The sequence below is a fragment of the Amphiura filiformis genome, chromosome 17 (genome assembly GCF_039555335.1).
Source record: "Amphiura filiformis chromosome 17, Afil_fr2py, whole genome shotgun sequence".
NCBI classification, from domain to species: domain Eukaryota; kingdom Metazoa; phylum Echinodermata; class Ophiuroidea; order Amphilepidida; family Amphiuridae; genus Amphiura; species Amphiura filiformis.
The window spans coordinates 26,410,840-26,427,444 of record NC_092644.1 but is presented as its reverse complement, the minus strand read 5'-3'; the positions used below and the strand labels follow the sequence as shown (position 1 = coordinate 26,427,444).

The 16,605-nt window shown below is 36.4% G+C and overlaps 1 protein-coding gene across 1 annotated transcript in view; it reads left to right on the top strand.

The window, feature by feature from the left end:
• Positions 1-14,412, top strand: part of LOC140137531 (influenza virus NS1A-binding protein homolog) — a 76,836-nt gene extending 62,424 nt beyond the window's left edge. The window contains 7 exon segments of the mRNA XM_072159246.1: positions 6,915-7,145; positions 7,148-7,211; positions 7,866-8,072; positions 10,233-10,478; positions 11,349-11,474; positions 12,239-12,412; positions 13,470-14,412. Of these exon segments, the coding sequence (XP_072015347.1) occupies positions 6,915-7,145; positions 7,148-7,211; positions 7,866-8,072; positions 10,233-10,478; positions 11,349-11,474; positions 12,239-12,412; positions 13,470-13,813 (1,392 nt within the window). The 3' untranslated portion in view covers positions 13,814-14,412.
• The last annotated feature ends 2,193 nt before the right edge of the window (positions 14,413-16,605 follow it).

The following is a 16,605-nucleotide window of genomic DNA, read 5'->3' as shown; positions in this document are numbered from 1 at the left end:
AAGAAATAGGAATTGTAGAATATTTTGATGGGGAGTACACTGCAGAGCGGATTTTTGGCCAAATTGAGTTTGTAATGGATCATCCACAATATCTTCATTTCTCAGTCCCAAGCATCAGTCAACAACACGTAACTGCAAGACAACTGTAAAATGTGATGCGATCAAGCAAAATCAGTCGGAACTCGGAAAAATTAAATTTTCAGTTTCTTATTTTATTAGGATAGTAAAAAACATTTGCAAAGCTGCATTTTGCAGAAAACCCCATTGAAATTGAACAACCAGTGCCAAAGATATGAGCAATTAAAGAGTTTCCAAAACAATAGGAAACAAAAGGAAATATTGCTTTTGTTTGGCTATATCTCCGAATCAATATTTCCGAGTGCCGACTGATTTGCTTGATCGCATCACAAATATGTAAATGCAGTGCATGAATTGCGAATGCACGCAATTATACCTCTCAAAAAATATGGTTAAATGCACACATTTTAAGTTATTTTCCAAGTTTTAAAAAAGCTAACCTGAAGCTAGTTTGCTTCTTTAAAACCACAGAAAATTAAAAGCACTTTTGAATACATTGTACACCTGATTCATGTGCATTATACTATGCAATCAGCTGATTCTGGTATGCCTTGGCACAGTTCCCAGCCAGCCAGGGTCTTTAGGTTAGCTTATAAAACCCCTTGACATTAAGCAATCCACCTCCCCAATCCCACCTGTTTTGTTCACACATGAAAACCATGTGGATTTGTTTACAACAGTTGAGTCACGTAGGCAGGGTTACATAATTACATTGGCTATGCCAGATCTAGATTTAGTAGATTCTGTGCCAAACACTTGCCAGAGTGGAGGTAGTGCTACTTTTAGAGCTCTGTTGCTTTTAAAATATACTATCCAGAGAGGTTGCTTAATGATGAAGCCCCGCTTTTGGTCTAAGTTCTTTAAGGAATTTGTCAAGTTTAAAATGTATCCATGAATAATTCTGGTCTGTCTGTCTGTCTGTCATCAAAGTAACAGGTGTAAGTCAGTTCTTCTGTGGAGAACTGGTCAAGCAGGACTTCCTGTTTTATCGCGCTTGGTCCAGCCCTTCAGGCTGGCTACGTGCTTGCTAAGTCTGTGAGGGCCATAGACTGCGGTTAATAGAGTGGAGGTAGACAGGTCATGGGTTCCAATCATTTTAACAGTTTTTATAAGGGTAGGGATGTTTATGTGCTATCTTCTCCAAAGTGTTCATCTAGATTGGAAAGAAATTGTATTTTTCATCAAATTTCAGGATTTCAGGAAAATTAAATTATGCAAAACTTATTTAAATATTGCCACATGGGGTATATGTGATGCGATCAAGCAAAATGAGTGGGATGTTGAGAATATTGATTTTGAGATTCAGCCAATAATAGTATTCAACTTCCTATATATTTTATTGTTCTGAGCAATACTGAAATGGCCATATCTGAAGAACTGTAAGTCTATTTATGATGGTGTTTTTAGCAAAATAAAGCTTTGAAAATGGCTCCTGCATGAAATTAAAAACATAATTTTAATCGATATCGGACTCATTTAGCTTCATCGCACCACATTTATTTGCTTTTCCTTGATTTTATGTGCATTTCAATCGATCAATTTCATTGGGAAAATTAATAAAATTGTAGCGCTCAGGTGTAAGAATTTTCATGATTGTATGAGCAACAACAAGCACAGAAGTAAAGAATTTTAAAATACATGTTCAGTGTAACATAATTTTTTTAATATAAATTGCTGTGGTTGATTGAAAAATAATTATTAAAAATTTCATTTTCAAAATGTAACAAATTGCTATTAACGTTTGGAAAAAAAATTTGCTGACATTTTGAACCTTGGTGTGTTGGCAGTTAATAAATAATTGAATATTCAAATTTACATTATAAATTATATATCTTTGATGTCATACATTTTCAAAATCCAATATTTGTTCAAAATTACGTAGTTGACTAGCTGTATTACGCAAGTCATTTCCTCTGTATATTTGATTAGTGTGTAAATTAGACAATTTGTTGAAATTAAAAGCAAGTTTTTCTTTAGGAAAAATCAAATTGTGGTATTAAATTGCCCATTTACATTACATTGTGTAACATATTAAATTAAAACCCAATCAAAAAACATATAACCACTTTTACTGATTAAAAAGTGATTAAAAAAGGACAACATAAATTAATTTGCATCATTGCAGTGTAAATTTGGCTCTCTTATACCTCGGAATAACTTTCAGTAGCTATGAAAATCAGTGTTGCCATTATTATGTCTGCGTGCCTGATGACATCTAAAATTATTCACTTCATGCAGTTTGTATGTTTGCTGTTCTAATGAGTTGCGATCACTGACCCATGCATTTCATTTTATGGTAATAACGTCATTCATTATTGTACCGAAATAAAAAGGCATTTGTTTATTGTGGAATTAATATTTTATGCATGGATTCTTTAGGAATAATAAGGGCCGCTACAGACTTTTAAAAAGAGATAATGATGTTGAATATTCAACATAACATGTCTTTGTTATTTAATCTACTCCCACTCTATTTCCAGTAATGTTCAACTTTTAAGGTAATACACAATTTTAAAGTGTTGCGATTTGGTAGTTCACAACATCTTGCGAATGGTAGTGAGCTTTGGCAAAAATTGCATTGCTCCTTTCCTTGCGAGCGTGTAGAAGAATTCAAATATCACAGAAATATTTTGTAGGTCATGTGGTTCTTGAGTTATGTTGTAAAGAGGGCTGAAACAACAACACTTTTGTAAAATGTACATAACTTATTAACAACAATAAATTAAGCAAGTTTTCAAAAGTATATGATTTGTATAATGAACTTTTGCAAAACATCAGTGTTATTTTTCAATAATATATTGATTTAGACAATAAAAATCGATTTCTTTGGCTACTTCGACCAACAATACCGCATCTACCCTTAACGAATGTTTGATGACGTAAAATCGATAATATATTTCCATCAGACATTCTACGTAACATACAGTAAAAATTCGATAGTTAGAATATTTTCTTGCTATCGAGCGCTTTTGAAAACATGAAATTGTACCAAAGTCTGATGCTTACCAACTGAGCTAATGGGGTTGACACACACATTTGCAGGTTTACTTGTTCGTATATAACTATGTGTATCGATGATTTGCACAAAATCCTTTACACTTTTGTGGATGGGGGCTCTTCATGTTTGCATTTTTTTAAAGCGCTCGATAGTAAGCACATATGCTATCTATCAAGTTTTTACGGTATTAATTTTACATCATCAAACATTCGTTAGAACTTGAACACTACTGTAAATAGAATGGGAATAGATTAAACAACAAAGACATGTTACATCAAATAATCTACCGTAAACGTTCGCCTAATGGCGCTATGGGCTCCCTTGACATAACTGGTATTTTAGACACAAAGTGTCCTCCTGTAAAAATCCCACCAGCAAATAAGGGCACATACCCTTAATTCTTGTTGGGATTTTTAGAGGAGGGAGCTCTCTATTTGTACATGAAATTTACCCCAAGGCAAAGGAAGGAGCCCAGGTGCGCCATTAGGCGAACGTTTACGGTATGTCGAATACTCGGAGTCTGTTATACATGGACCTTAATTGTCTTTCATGCCAAGTATTTTGGATGAAGAATGCAACATCTTTTACCGATTCAAGGTCATACTAGTTTTCATTTTCATGTACCTACTGATTTGCTTTCTTGATTTAGTAGATAAGGGGAAAGTTTTCAATGCATTTGAATGAGTACAAACAGTTAACACGCCTAGTATTGGTTCAGTGGTTCTTGTAAAATTGGTCAAAATGTTCAATGTAGAAATTGGTTATTATATATACATCATGAACAGGGAAAAATAAAAGATGAAAAAATACATGTACTTCATTCTAGCAGACGCCTTCCAAGACTAATATACAAAAAATGTCAATTGCAATTTTTTATTTGCTGTAGTTGATAATTTACAAACAAGATATCTACTTGCACACTTTTTATATGATGTTAATAGAGTTTGTCAGCTCATAAGGGAGTTTGTCCATGCCACATGTTTATGAGAAAATATTAAATGAAATTGCCTGTAGGAGACATACGATATATAGAGCGATTGGATGGAAGAGAGAGAGAGAGCGTTGTCAACTACAGAGTATTATGAATATATTCATCAAGTAGATAACGACATTACAACCGATTTGACCATATATTATATAATAGCACTGTGCATAACAGACTTAATACATTCAGATTTTTATTATATAATACGGTGCATGTTACACAAATCAACTGTAGATGTTGCGTAACAAATTTTCATTCCTAACCTATCAAATGTGGATATTTGTTTACGGTCTGACTGCGGACCAATTTGAAACATGCTGTCCTCACTTTGGTGCTGCGGCGATTGGATAGTGAAGTTTTGATTGTTTGTCCTCATATTATGCTGTAATACGCATATTTTACACACACCCCACATAGCACACAATAACATATATGAGTATACTTGTGTTTAAAAACACTTGTTAACTTTTGTTTATAATGAAAATAATATTATATTATATTATATTATATTATATTATATTATATTATATTATATTATATTATATTATATTATATTATACCCTTCATGTGTTATTAGAAAAAAAAGGTTTCCTAAGGGTTGTGAGAAAAATTTGATCTTCTGATGACAAAATTTAAAATGTGAATGTCTGTACCCTGTATTTATCTACATACATTTCAAGTATAATGGTCTCTGTGCATTTCCCATAAATAAATTGAACACTAGTTAAAAGCCCCAAGATACACTCTATAAAGTCTGTATGATGCAGAGAAAGTAGAAAAAAATCTGAAAGCACACAGAATCTGTGATGCGATAAATCTACATAGAAAAAAATGCACTTCCCTAAGAGGTGGACTGGATTTTAGCTGGCATGAAAAGCAGTGAAATTGGTGAATTGGGCAATTCTATTTGAAATTCATACACCCCCTATGGAAGACGTGACTTTAATCGCTCACATAGGGAGTGTGAATTTCAGATGGGGATACCGTAATGGGTGATGGCATTTGAAATCTACACCCCTGTGTGAGAGATTAAGGTCATGTTTTCCACAGGGGTGTATGGATTTCAAACGGAATAGTCCAATACATGTTGTACTAGTGATCCAGGTAGGTAGGTGGCTAGTATTATGTAGTTGTTTACAGACCTGTATTTATTATGTGAAAGGCATTGATTGCATCAAAAGTGTAAAAATTTATATAGGGAGTTGACTGAAGGTGAATTTTGTCTTCAAAATTCTCACTATGATTTTGGACATTTAAAAAAAAAAAAAAACCTTCACAAATCGGAAGAAAAAAAGCAGCGCTGAAAAAATATGAAGGTTCATTCAATTATGCGTTGCCGTAGGCGTCGGTCTGTAGGGACAGAAATAGGGAAGGATGCGAGTGAGGATGATGATGGTGAAAGTGTTAAATTGGCTACTTCAATATAATTCAATTTTCTGAGCAGGTACAGTCTTGCTTCCCTCTAACCCACCTTATGAAAATGTCCTCTTTGTCTTATTCTAGAAATGGTAACTGCATGAATAAAATTTCTAAAAATTTAAGGAAAAATAAAATTTTCGATGATTTTGACAAAATGGGAGTCGGGCATGATCTCACTGCCCCTATTATAAGACACAAAATGTTGGTTAGGCAATGAAAACAAATCCTTTTTTATGGGGCTGACTGACCCAGATTTAGTGTGTTTTTTCCCTGCTTGTTTGTTAAGCTGTATGGAAGTAAAAACAGCCATTCACTGGCCAAAATGGATGATTTTGAAACTTTTCAGAATATGTTTGCAAAAAACAGATTTTTTAAGCCGCCTGTGATTGTTTAGGGTCATTTAGCCTGTACCACAAAAATCCCAGACTGACCAACCCTGCTTGGAAACTCCGCCCGCTCGTAGAACAGCCCCCCCCTTTACCTTGAATAATGATTGTTAAAGAAATTGTATGTAGCACATTTGTTCAAGGAAATCCTATGTACTGCTCTTTTTCATTCATATCAAGTTCAATTTTACAGTTGATATCAGGTGTTGATGTGACTTGCAATATTACCCAGCACACACAGACATTACCATGGCAACTAATTAACTATAAACTTGTACCTGGCTCGAAATGGATGTATTGATAGAATTTCAGGTGGATACATAATTTATATATAGCAGCAATTCTGTGGCGTGGGAGAGAATTGGAAACACGCTTTAAAAAAATGTTTGTGTGAAGCTGCGTAATGAAAAAAACACATAAACAATTGAGGTGTATTGATTTTGCCTCCAAAAATGTTACATCATTGTGAAATTATGAAATGATACAGTAATAAGTGATCAGAATGATGTATTACTAGTTAGATAACACAAACAAGCAAGATTTATACTTGAAATCAAAGATCATTCTAGTATTTTTGCAAAGTTGGCACAGATTACTTGCAAAAAAAATTAAGAATTCCTTTAAAAAATCCTTTGCAAGATTGGGGTCGGATTCTTGCAACTGAATTTGTTCTAATAATATTGCAAAATCGCCTTTTGCCAGTTTGGCTACTCGTGTTTACAGTAACTTTCTTTGATTCTTGAGCCCCACCCTACCCTCCCTCCCTCCCTCAGAAGCACCCCAATGGGGTTCAGGATATTTGGTCCAGCTTTGTAATATATATACCATACCGTTTTGCACCCTGATGTGGCAGTGACATCAGTGCGTGTTTCATTGGGCGCAGCTTCAAATCGCTATCATTCGATCAAAGCGCAAGAATACACACACACTTGCTTAAAGATGCCGCATTTGAACAGCTGCCTCGACGCGTTGACGTCACTGCCCCATCAGCATGAAAAATAGTATGGATATGATCTCTAAATAAGTTTTTTTTCTTCATCTTTTACAGCCCCAGACACTGCTCCTGACTGCTAACAACATCTTGAAGGACGTGCAGGAAGTGGACGAAGTCAACCAAGATCTCGTCGACAGCTTCAAGCTGGTTGTCAAGAAGTACCAGACACCGGAGAAGAAGAAACACTTGTCTGCCAACGGTGGCGCTAATGGACACGCAAATGGACACAAGTACTACATGTCCCCGGAGGATGAAAGGAATAAGTACTTCATGTCTCCGGAGGAGGAAAGAACACGATATATAAATCTGTTGAAAAAAAGTGGAAAATTATCGCCTCAACCGACATGGCAGGTAGGTGGTGATTCTGAGAAGGGGGAAATTTAAGAGCAAAATTTAGATGTTTGATATTAACACGGCGGTTGGAAGTGCACAAAGTTGAGTTTTAATCCGGGGCCGTAGCAAGATCCAACAAAGTTGTGGTGGCTTGCAACTTGTGGGAAGCAATGGTATTTGAAAGTGTACACCAGGGTTTCTCTATTATATTAGCTCACGGGCCACTGAGGGTCAAAATCATATCAAATATTGTGTTTGATGGTGAAATACACCTTGTATTGCTATGTTAATTCAAGGGAAAACTACAATTGGTAGACGGGTCTGAGCTGGTCAGCCACTGCTTATTGAGAACCCCTGGTTTACGCCATGTTTCAAAGAAAGTTTGGGACTTGGCCGGTGTCTGCTGGCTTTGGCTCTATATAGCTTGCTGCAGATTTTTTAAAGCATTTGGAACATAATTGAGGGCCAGTAAAACATGCATTTTACTGCAGCTGCATGTAAAATCAATGTACCCCATACCTTCTATATTTTACAGTCTATAATATGAGGCAAGGCCCTTCAGCAGTCTGCCGATTTGGCACTCTCAAAAGTTACAAATATTGCTAGTCTAAATTTTACACAACCATGATTATAGTTATAACACTTTTTACATGTCCATATTGTATACCCTAGATAACAGATACGTAGCTGTTGCAGTACTAAACAAGCAACTCACAGTGATAACACTCTCGGAGAAGACAGCCAAACCAACTCCCAAGAAGTCTCTTCACAAGGCATTTTCCATAGCTAGCGATTGTGCTCACCCCTCTTTAGCTACAATGGCATCTCCCAGGTGTGCAGTAGGGGTAGCTGAACTGGATGGTCAACTCATTGCAGCAGGTGAGTTCCAGAGGGTAATCAGTTGAAGGGGCTATTTTTCAGACCTGAAACTTTCCCTCATTTCAGCTGATTTTCTCTTTTTAAATTTATGCATTTTCTTTTAATTTTCAGCCCAAGTTGAGCCATTTTACCCCAATTTTACGTTTTTTTTTTTTCCCAGCGTTTTTTTGAGCATTTTCAGCTCTTTTTCTCTTTTTTTAAAGACCCTGTTTCACGTCTGATTTTTACCATTGGCAAGTTTGTTTCAACAAAAATTCAAAGATTCAATATACACTTGTTTCGTCAAAAGCCGACAATAAACAAACATCTTAATGTTAATGTAAAAAAAAAAAAGTTTGTTTCAACATCAAATTGGTACTACAGGTAAATTAAGTAATTCTTGGCCAAGCTTGTACGTAGCTGTTGCGTCCATGTGTACTAAGAGTGTACGCATTGTAAAACGTGTGTATGCTTTCTTCAGTGCTGTGCTATGTGGGTGTGTTTATCGCGGAGCCACTAGCGTTCCGAGTGTTCAAAGTTGGCCAAGAATTACTTAATTTACCTGTAGGGTACACTTTTCACCAATTTTCTTTTTACAAAAAATACTGGTAAAAATATGTTTTAAATGCATATTAATAAACAGTTTTAATTGATGAAAATCTGTTAGTAAGCTGAATTTGAACTAAGTTTGAGCCGGGGTTTGAGTCGGGGGGAACCCCATTCCACATTGATGTTAAAATCTGTGCAAGTTTCAAATTTTTTTTCTTCATAATTTGCAGTGACTGAATCAAAAGATACTTTCACTTGCATATATGCAAACTGAAATCTACTTTTTATACATTCACATTTGTATTAGAAGTCTGGGTTTCCTTTCTACAACTGTTGAAACATGTCATTTCCTCGTTGGGGAAATGATCATACGATTATTGACCTGACATTACTTCCTGGCAAGGAAATTAGAATGTCTTTAACCTTTTTAATGTTCCTTGGCCTGAAAAGTTGGTGACTTTTTCAGTTGCTGATAATGCTGTGCTGGATTAGAGGGTTATGTAATGGAATTGAATGTATTTTACGTAATTAGGAAATCAACTTGTCAGCAGTATATGAAGAGCTCTGTTGCAAAAGCCCTTACATCCACTTTTGGCTGAAATTGAGTTATTGGCATGACATTATAGTGTGGGTATAAAATACACATTTTGGTGGTTGTTTGACCTTCATACCACCTCCCCTTCCGGAGATATCGTATATTTCCCGTTTAGGAAAATTATTTTTCGCATTGAATGTTCTTTAACTGTTGAAATCAAAAAGAACTGTTTTAGGGTCACTAGGTTTGAAAAAATCATTGTAATTAACAAAAGTTGTAGCTTCGGAAATGCTCAAAAATGCCTGATTTAATTAAAAATTCATAATTAAAAAAATAAATGAGATATTCCAATTTTTCTTTTTGATTTTAAAAGCATTAGTCAAGTTTCATAAAGTAGTGCAAACAAATGGGCTCAAATTTGATTGCAAAGGTGGTTTCTAGAAAAGGGGTAAATTTATTTTGTTGCAAAAGCCCTTACATTCACAAAATGAGCGATATAAAATAAATAATAAAATAAATAGGAAGGCTTAAAAATTATACTAAACCTATTCTTTTAGTTTCTACTGATCAACACTTATCCAAACCCAAATTGAATAAAATCGAACAAGTAATACTTGCTCAATTAAAAAAAAGCTGTTTTTCTCAAAAAGTGGATGTAAGGGCTTTTGCAACAAAGCTCTTCATATTTAGGTCACCTTATGGCATCACGAGTTGTGTGTCCATCAGTGTGTGGGGGTGGGTGTGTGTGTGTGTCCGTCAACAATTATGTCGGGCTTTTGGTTAAAGTTTGGTCTGATATGAACAGTTCAAATCCTATTGCAACCAAATTTGGGTCGATCCTTCATGTAATTAATTCGTGTAAGCTAATCTTAACTCTAACCCTAATCCTAAGCCTAATCCTAACCCTAAACTAACCCTAACCTTAACCCTAACCCTAATTTCATGTAAAATTACATGAAGGAATAACCAGGTCATAGCTGCATTGTGGGTGCCTTCATGTATTGGTGGTATCGAAGGTCTGACTGAAAATTGAACATAGCAACAATAGTTTGAAGATCAAGATATTAAGAATAAAAAATCCTTGTTTCTTTCTTCAGGTGGCTCTAACCGTGGTGAGTGTCACAGTTCCGTCGAATCCTATGATCCTATCTCAAACAAATGGGAGTCTCTTCCCAACATGAATAAGCCACGAGCCCGCTTTGAGTTTGGCGTGATCGACAGCAAGCTTGTCGCTGTAGGTGGATCCAGTGGACAGATTGAGCTTCGTAAAATTGAGATGTACAATCCGGAGACTATGCGATGGACCCGTATGGCGGATCTGCCGACTGAGAGACCTAGCGCAGGTAAGTTGATTTAATAAAAAGATGAGATTGTTTTATAAATTAGGAACAGAGTGGTGTATGGTTGCAGAAAAGCTCAATTTCAATTCCACTGTGACTGTCCATGCACATAAAATGCCATCACTGCATACATCTTACACACTACATTTTTCAAAGTTTGTGCTCTATTTTACCAAGCATTTGTTATGTACCAACAAAGTCAACAAACTGAAGGACACAGGTACTGCTTGAGCTGGCATCGCCGCTAAAATTTATGGCAACAGTGGCACATGCAGTTACTCTGTGGTTAATCAGCGCAGAAGATGACATCACAAACTTGGTTTCAACAATTTTTAATGTCACACACATCTTAATAACTTTTGTCTCCCAATAATATTTTATCTTGTTAATTTTATGGATGTACAGCATAAAATTTTCAAAACAGATTTTTTTCCTAGTTTGATTACAGGATTTGCCTAAACTTTCAGTCCATTAGGCACGCATGGCACTTTACAAGTTGCACAAGTCGCCAGCACTCCATCCCAAATGTAACTTGTCTGAAGTATACTTTAGTGTGCGTTTCAAGTCACATTTTGATCTAAGCCTGTGTGATTTTCTACGAATCTCATCTAAGAGCTCTTTCAATGCCTTTTGTTTCAAAATCTGAAAGCAAAACTTGTGGCATTTTTAAATTGCTGGAGTAACCCAATTCGACTACTCAGTACCAGAAGTGGGTAAGTGCAATAGCTGCCATGTGTAACTACTATATGTAGATGAGTACAATATATTGTGTAACTTACCAAATGTTCACAGGGCAGCTATTGAGCTACCAAGCATCAGATTTGGCTACCTTGTTTGACTAAATTGGATTGTGATTGTTGTTGGTCTCTACAGGTGCAGCTGTGTACAATGGGAAGCTGTATGTGATAGGTGGTTGTGCTGGTAGTGCTGGACTCAAGAATGGTGTGGTGTATGACCCCAAGACAAACCAATGGGAGTACATTGCTAGAATGCAACAAGGTATGTCAACATCAAATGTGATTCATGAACTATGGTATACAGGCACAGAATTAGAGAAGACAAGGGTGAAAATAAGCAGGACCCAAACTAACACAGCTGCTGGTTGCTGACAATCAGCTTGAACCAAGAAAGAAAAGTGGCTCCTGGTTGATGTTGACTTCTATAATTTGCTCACATGATTTCAACACCTTACAATGAAATTTGAAATAGTGCCCACTTGGAACTAAACTCCCCATTTTATCAGGTTGGATTCTGGGAAGAAAGCAAATATATACAGAGTGTGCCACTTTCGGTTAGTTTGAATTGGACTGACTCCTTGTGGGCTTCAAGAGGCTGTGAACCAGGAACCTTTCTTGTTAAAAAGTGGCTCCTGGTTTAGACATCCTTATTTTCACCCTTCACCCCTATGGAAGACATGACATTAATATTCCAAACAGGGAGTGTGAATATCAAATTTGATTACCTAAATGGAGGTCCATGTGAAATATACACACACGTTCTGTGTGGAAGAATGAGGATATGTCTTCCATAGGGGGTGTATGAATTTGAATAACCCATTGCATAAAGGAGCCAGTACTTTTAGGTGATTGCTAGAATTATTTTAATCAGTTATTGTAATGATTTGATTTGATTTGATTGTTTATATATTTTGTATTTGTGATATTTTGATGTCTTTTAATGTAAAAATTGCTCAATTTGGCCTTGGGGCCACGATGCTTTTTTAATAAAATGAAATGAATGAACTAATATCGTCATTATTGCAGGTCGTTCACAGCTTGGTGTGTGTGCTTTACAAGATTTGATCTACGCCGTTGGCGGCTCAGACGCTTGGGATTGCCTTAATTCTGTCGAGGTCTATGATCCTGAACTGAATGAGTGGAGTATGGGTGTTCCTATGGCAACGTGCAGAAGAGGTGCTGGGGTTTGCACATACAAAGGTAAGAAATGGATACAATGTTAACTAATGCTCACAAAATATTTCAGCTCCTTTCAGGAAGGTTGATTAAGAGGCCATTCCACAAAGATTTAGAGCATAAGTTGTATGGTGAACCCAGGGTCATTGGATAGAGAGCCAAAAACAGCTCACAGAAGCCTAGTGTATTGAACTTCTGGCTTTGTTCTTGAAAAAAAAACCGAAGTAATAAAAGTAGTGTTGAGTGGAGGTTGCCATTCAGTTCCTAGGAGAAAGAAGGGGTCTTTGGGTGACAATATATAGCATGGGTTAAAAAAAAAAGGGTGTATGAGTGACATTGATGCTGAAAAAGGAGCCTTTAAAGACTAATATATGCGGTGTCGCCTCCTAAGACCCTACTGCACCATCAAATGTAAGATTGATTGTCTGTATGGATGTTTCCAGATTTTTTTTCCTAATTTCATAAAATCATAAATATGTTTCTGCTCTGTTACTGTCACCATTATGCATTCACTTTTAAATTTAGTGTCAGATTAAAATTTAGTTTACAGTGTAAATATGCAAATAAAAAAACAAAGAAAGACAGGTGCACCAAGACTAGATTTCATTATCACACTGTCACACTCATATCATCTAGACTATTCTATTGATGTCAATAGTCAAAAGAAAACACCTGGATGGCTTTGTTCATATGCATGACAGACCAATATATTGATAAAATTTATTGTTTCAGGAAATTAAGATTTTATGCCCTGTCAACATATTGTTGCTATAGCTTGTCAAGTTGGAGCTCATCACCTCATACACGTTTGAGATTGATTGTTTATGAAATTGCAGTGGATTATTGTTTTTGAAAACGTTTTTGTCTTAAAATGATTAGTACTGTACAATGTGACAATGCATAAGTGTCAATACAAAGTTGAAATTTAGTGTACGATTTTGGTAATCCACAGTTTAAATGAAAGGTGGATCTTGTGTAGTAGAATGTCGAAAGGCAGCAATTAAATCGTCAGTTCTATCAAATAGTGGTCATGCATTAAAACATGAGAAGTAATCAAAGCTGCTTCATGTCTTATACACAGGCAAGATCTATGCCGTTGGTGGCAGTGACGGTCAAGTAGCCCTCGGCACCGTAGAGTGCTTTGACCCCAACACCATGGAATGGACGAATGTGGCTAGCCTGACAGCGCCTCGCGTCAACGTAGGCGTGGCTGTTGTGAACGGTCGTATGTACGCCGTAGGTGGGTTCGATGGCAAGAATTTCTTGGACACCATGGAAGTCTACGATGCAGATACGAACCAGTGGAGCGAACACGCAACGCATCTGCTCCGTACCAGATGTCGCAGTCGGTCACCAACACCGCCACAATCACCAGATTTGTCACCCGACGAGGCTGAAATACCCGAAGATGAACCGGTCAATTAGGGAAATAATGAAGTAGTAACAGTGTTAATATATAGGTTGTGACGTGTTTGTATTTTGCTCTTTGTGTATCATACTGTATGGTGATTACAAAAATGGCACATTATTTTTTGGAATGCCACTTTGCCATATCGTTACACATTTCAGGGTTTCTATTACGTACCAAAAATTGAATTAAGCAACCAAATCAACTTGTTACAGGGGGAAATATTATATATTGTTATGGAATTTCAAGTAATTTGAGTGAATTAATTGTTACAAAGGTAATTATATATAATATTGCTATAAAAAGTTTTGAAAGTTACAGACTTGTCACAAAGGTAATAAATATATATTTAATATTGTTTCAGAAACAAATATTAAAGTTACAGAATTTAAAGACAAAGTGATTTATTTGCAGATTTTGTGAATTAAATGTCACATAGTGCTGTATTCATACATGTAGACTAAAGCTTATTTCTGCACAAATAATGATGATGTTCATCTATCTTGTGATATTTTTTTCATTTCACAATTTTTTGCGATTCATTTTGTGTCTTGTCCCAAATGTGATGATAACTTTCAACACTATAATGAATCTTGAGACTGATTTTACAGTTGGGATGCAAGCCTTGAAATAAGCGGGCGCGGGGAGCAAATTTACCCTCGTAAAGCCACCAATTGCTCCTGGTCCTTGTAAAATTCACATGAACCAGGAGCAATTTTCTAAAATAAATTGCTCCTGGTTACAGTTTTGTACTTGATGCCGTTGTGCTGGTATGCTGTATTAAATATATGCAGAAAAGGATTTAATGTTGAAAATTGCTCCTGTTTCTTCAGAAATTGCTCCTGGTTCTTGTAAAATTCCAGTGAACCAGGAGCAATGTTCAAAACAATTTGCTCCTGGTTCCAGTCTGCTTATTTCAAGGCTTGTTGGGATGGATTTAGTGTTATTGTTTCCTAACTGCTAATGCATAACGGGGTATTTTCGCAGGGTTAAATGTGCGCAATTTCAACTGGTCGGAACAGTTGCGTGGTATTTTTTTCTCGGTTTGGAGCCCATGGGGTAAAAATATTTCTGTGGGGTTTTAAATTTGCGGTTGCGTTTAACGCCCGCGAAAATTTCCTGTTATCCATTATTAAGTATTCCTTGTTTGAGTCCCTGTATTTATCCGAGTACTAACACTCACAAGTTATTTCCATGGTTGTAACGAGTCATAAGATATTCAGGTCAAGTTGAGTCATTTAGCCTAATTTTGAAGTCGAGTCAATGGGGTTGAGTCACTAAACATCACCTGAGTCAGTAGCCTCATTGTACTTTTGAGTCACAAGTCATGGCTCGTTACAACTCTGATAATTCCAGGAGTAATGATACTAATGTACACTCCCTGTTATTGAAACAAATTTTCAAGACACCCTAAATGCTTGTTTTGTCCCATTTTAAAAGGGTATGAATTTCTGCTCGCAAGTTTTGAAATCATTTGTTTGAATTGTGACATTTTTTACAAATGATCATGTGTGCATGATCTTATTGTTTAAGAGAGTAATTACAGGGTTGGGATAGTTTTTCAATGGTGATGTCGCTAAGATATGTTAGTTAAATGTCCATGTTTATGGAAACCTTGCCAAAACTTGAAAGTAGTTACGTACCTTTTTTAAAAAAAAGTCTGAATGTATACCCCCATCATCACATTTATGTATAGTTTGATCACAGATGACGATGACAATGATTTGGGCGCTGTTGTGTATCTATTTAAAGAAATCCATACACTGGACTATTGCAGTTGAAATCCGTACACCCCTATGAAAGACATGACTTAAATCTCTCACACACAGGGGGTGTAAATTTCAAATGGGGTCACTCATTCAAGTAATTCCATTTGAAATTCACACTCCCTGTGTGGCATATTGAGGTCATGTCTTGCATAGGGGTGTATGGATTTCAACTGGAATACTGCCCATTACAAAGGTATATTATATTCACTTGTATGAGTGGCATTTAAACATGGCGGAAACTGGCAACCCGAGTCTCGCAGTCAAGTTCTGTGGTGCAACTAAGAATATTTAAACTTGATACACAACATAAGGCTAGCCATTGTCTATATCTGTGTTCAAACTATAAATTTAAGTCACAATTGTGTGAACATTTTGTACGAAAAACACTTCAGACATTCGTAAAGAAATTCAGACACGCACACAAGACAAATTAGTGTTACAATATATAAGTATGTTCCTTACAAAAGCCACTAGCACACATGTTGTGTCTTGTGATAGCATTAAGAATATTTCACGATGAGAAGTCGGAGAGCTAGTAACCAAATTGGACATGAAGTGGTAAACTCGTTAATATTCTTGATGTGAAGAACCAACATGAGCTGGCACAGGTATTAACCTTTTTGTGTTGGACCCCAGATTTGGACGTCAGGCCGATTTACAGTATGCAGTAGCGATGTTCGCTAAACGATGTGCGTATCGGCGTGATGTCAAATAAACGACATCTGGGGTCTAACCGCAAGGAATTATGGGATTTCCCGAAAAGGTCAAATTGTGTGTCTCAGGCAATTGGGCTATTGCATTTGAAATCCATACACCCCCTATGGAAAACACAAGTTGGTGTGAATTTCAAATGGGGCTACCTGAATGGGTGACTCCATTTGAAATATACACCCACTGTGTGGAAGATTAAGGTGAAGTCTTCCATAGATTGTATGGATTTCGTCTGATTGTATCCCCTAGACCATCCAAAGGTTACCACAGAGGAAAGTTCTCACTTTTGAAGACTTGGGATTTGTAAGTTAGTCGGTCCATTTGGTTAC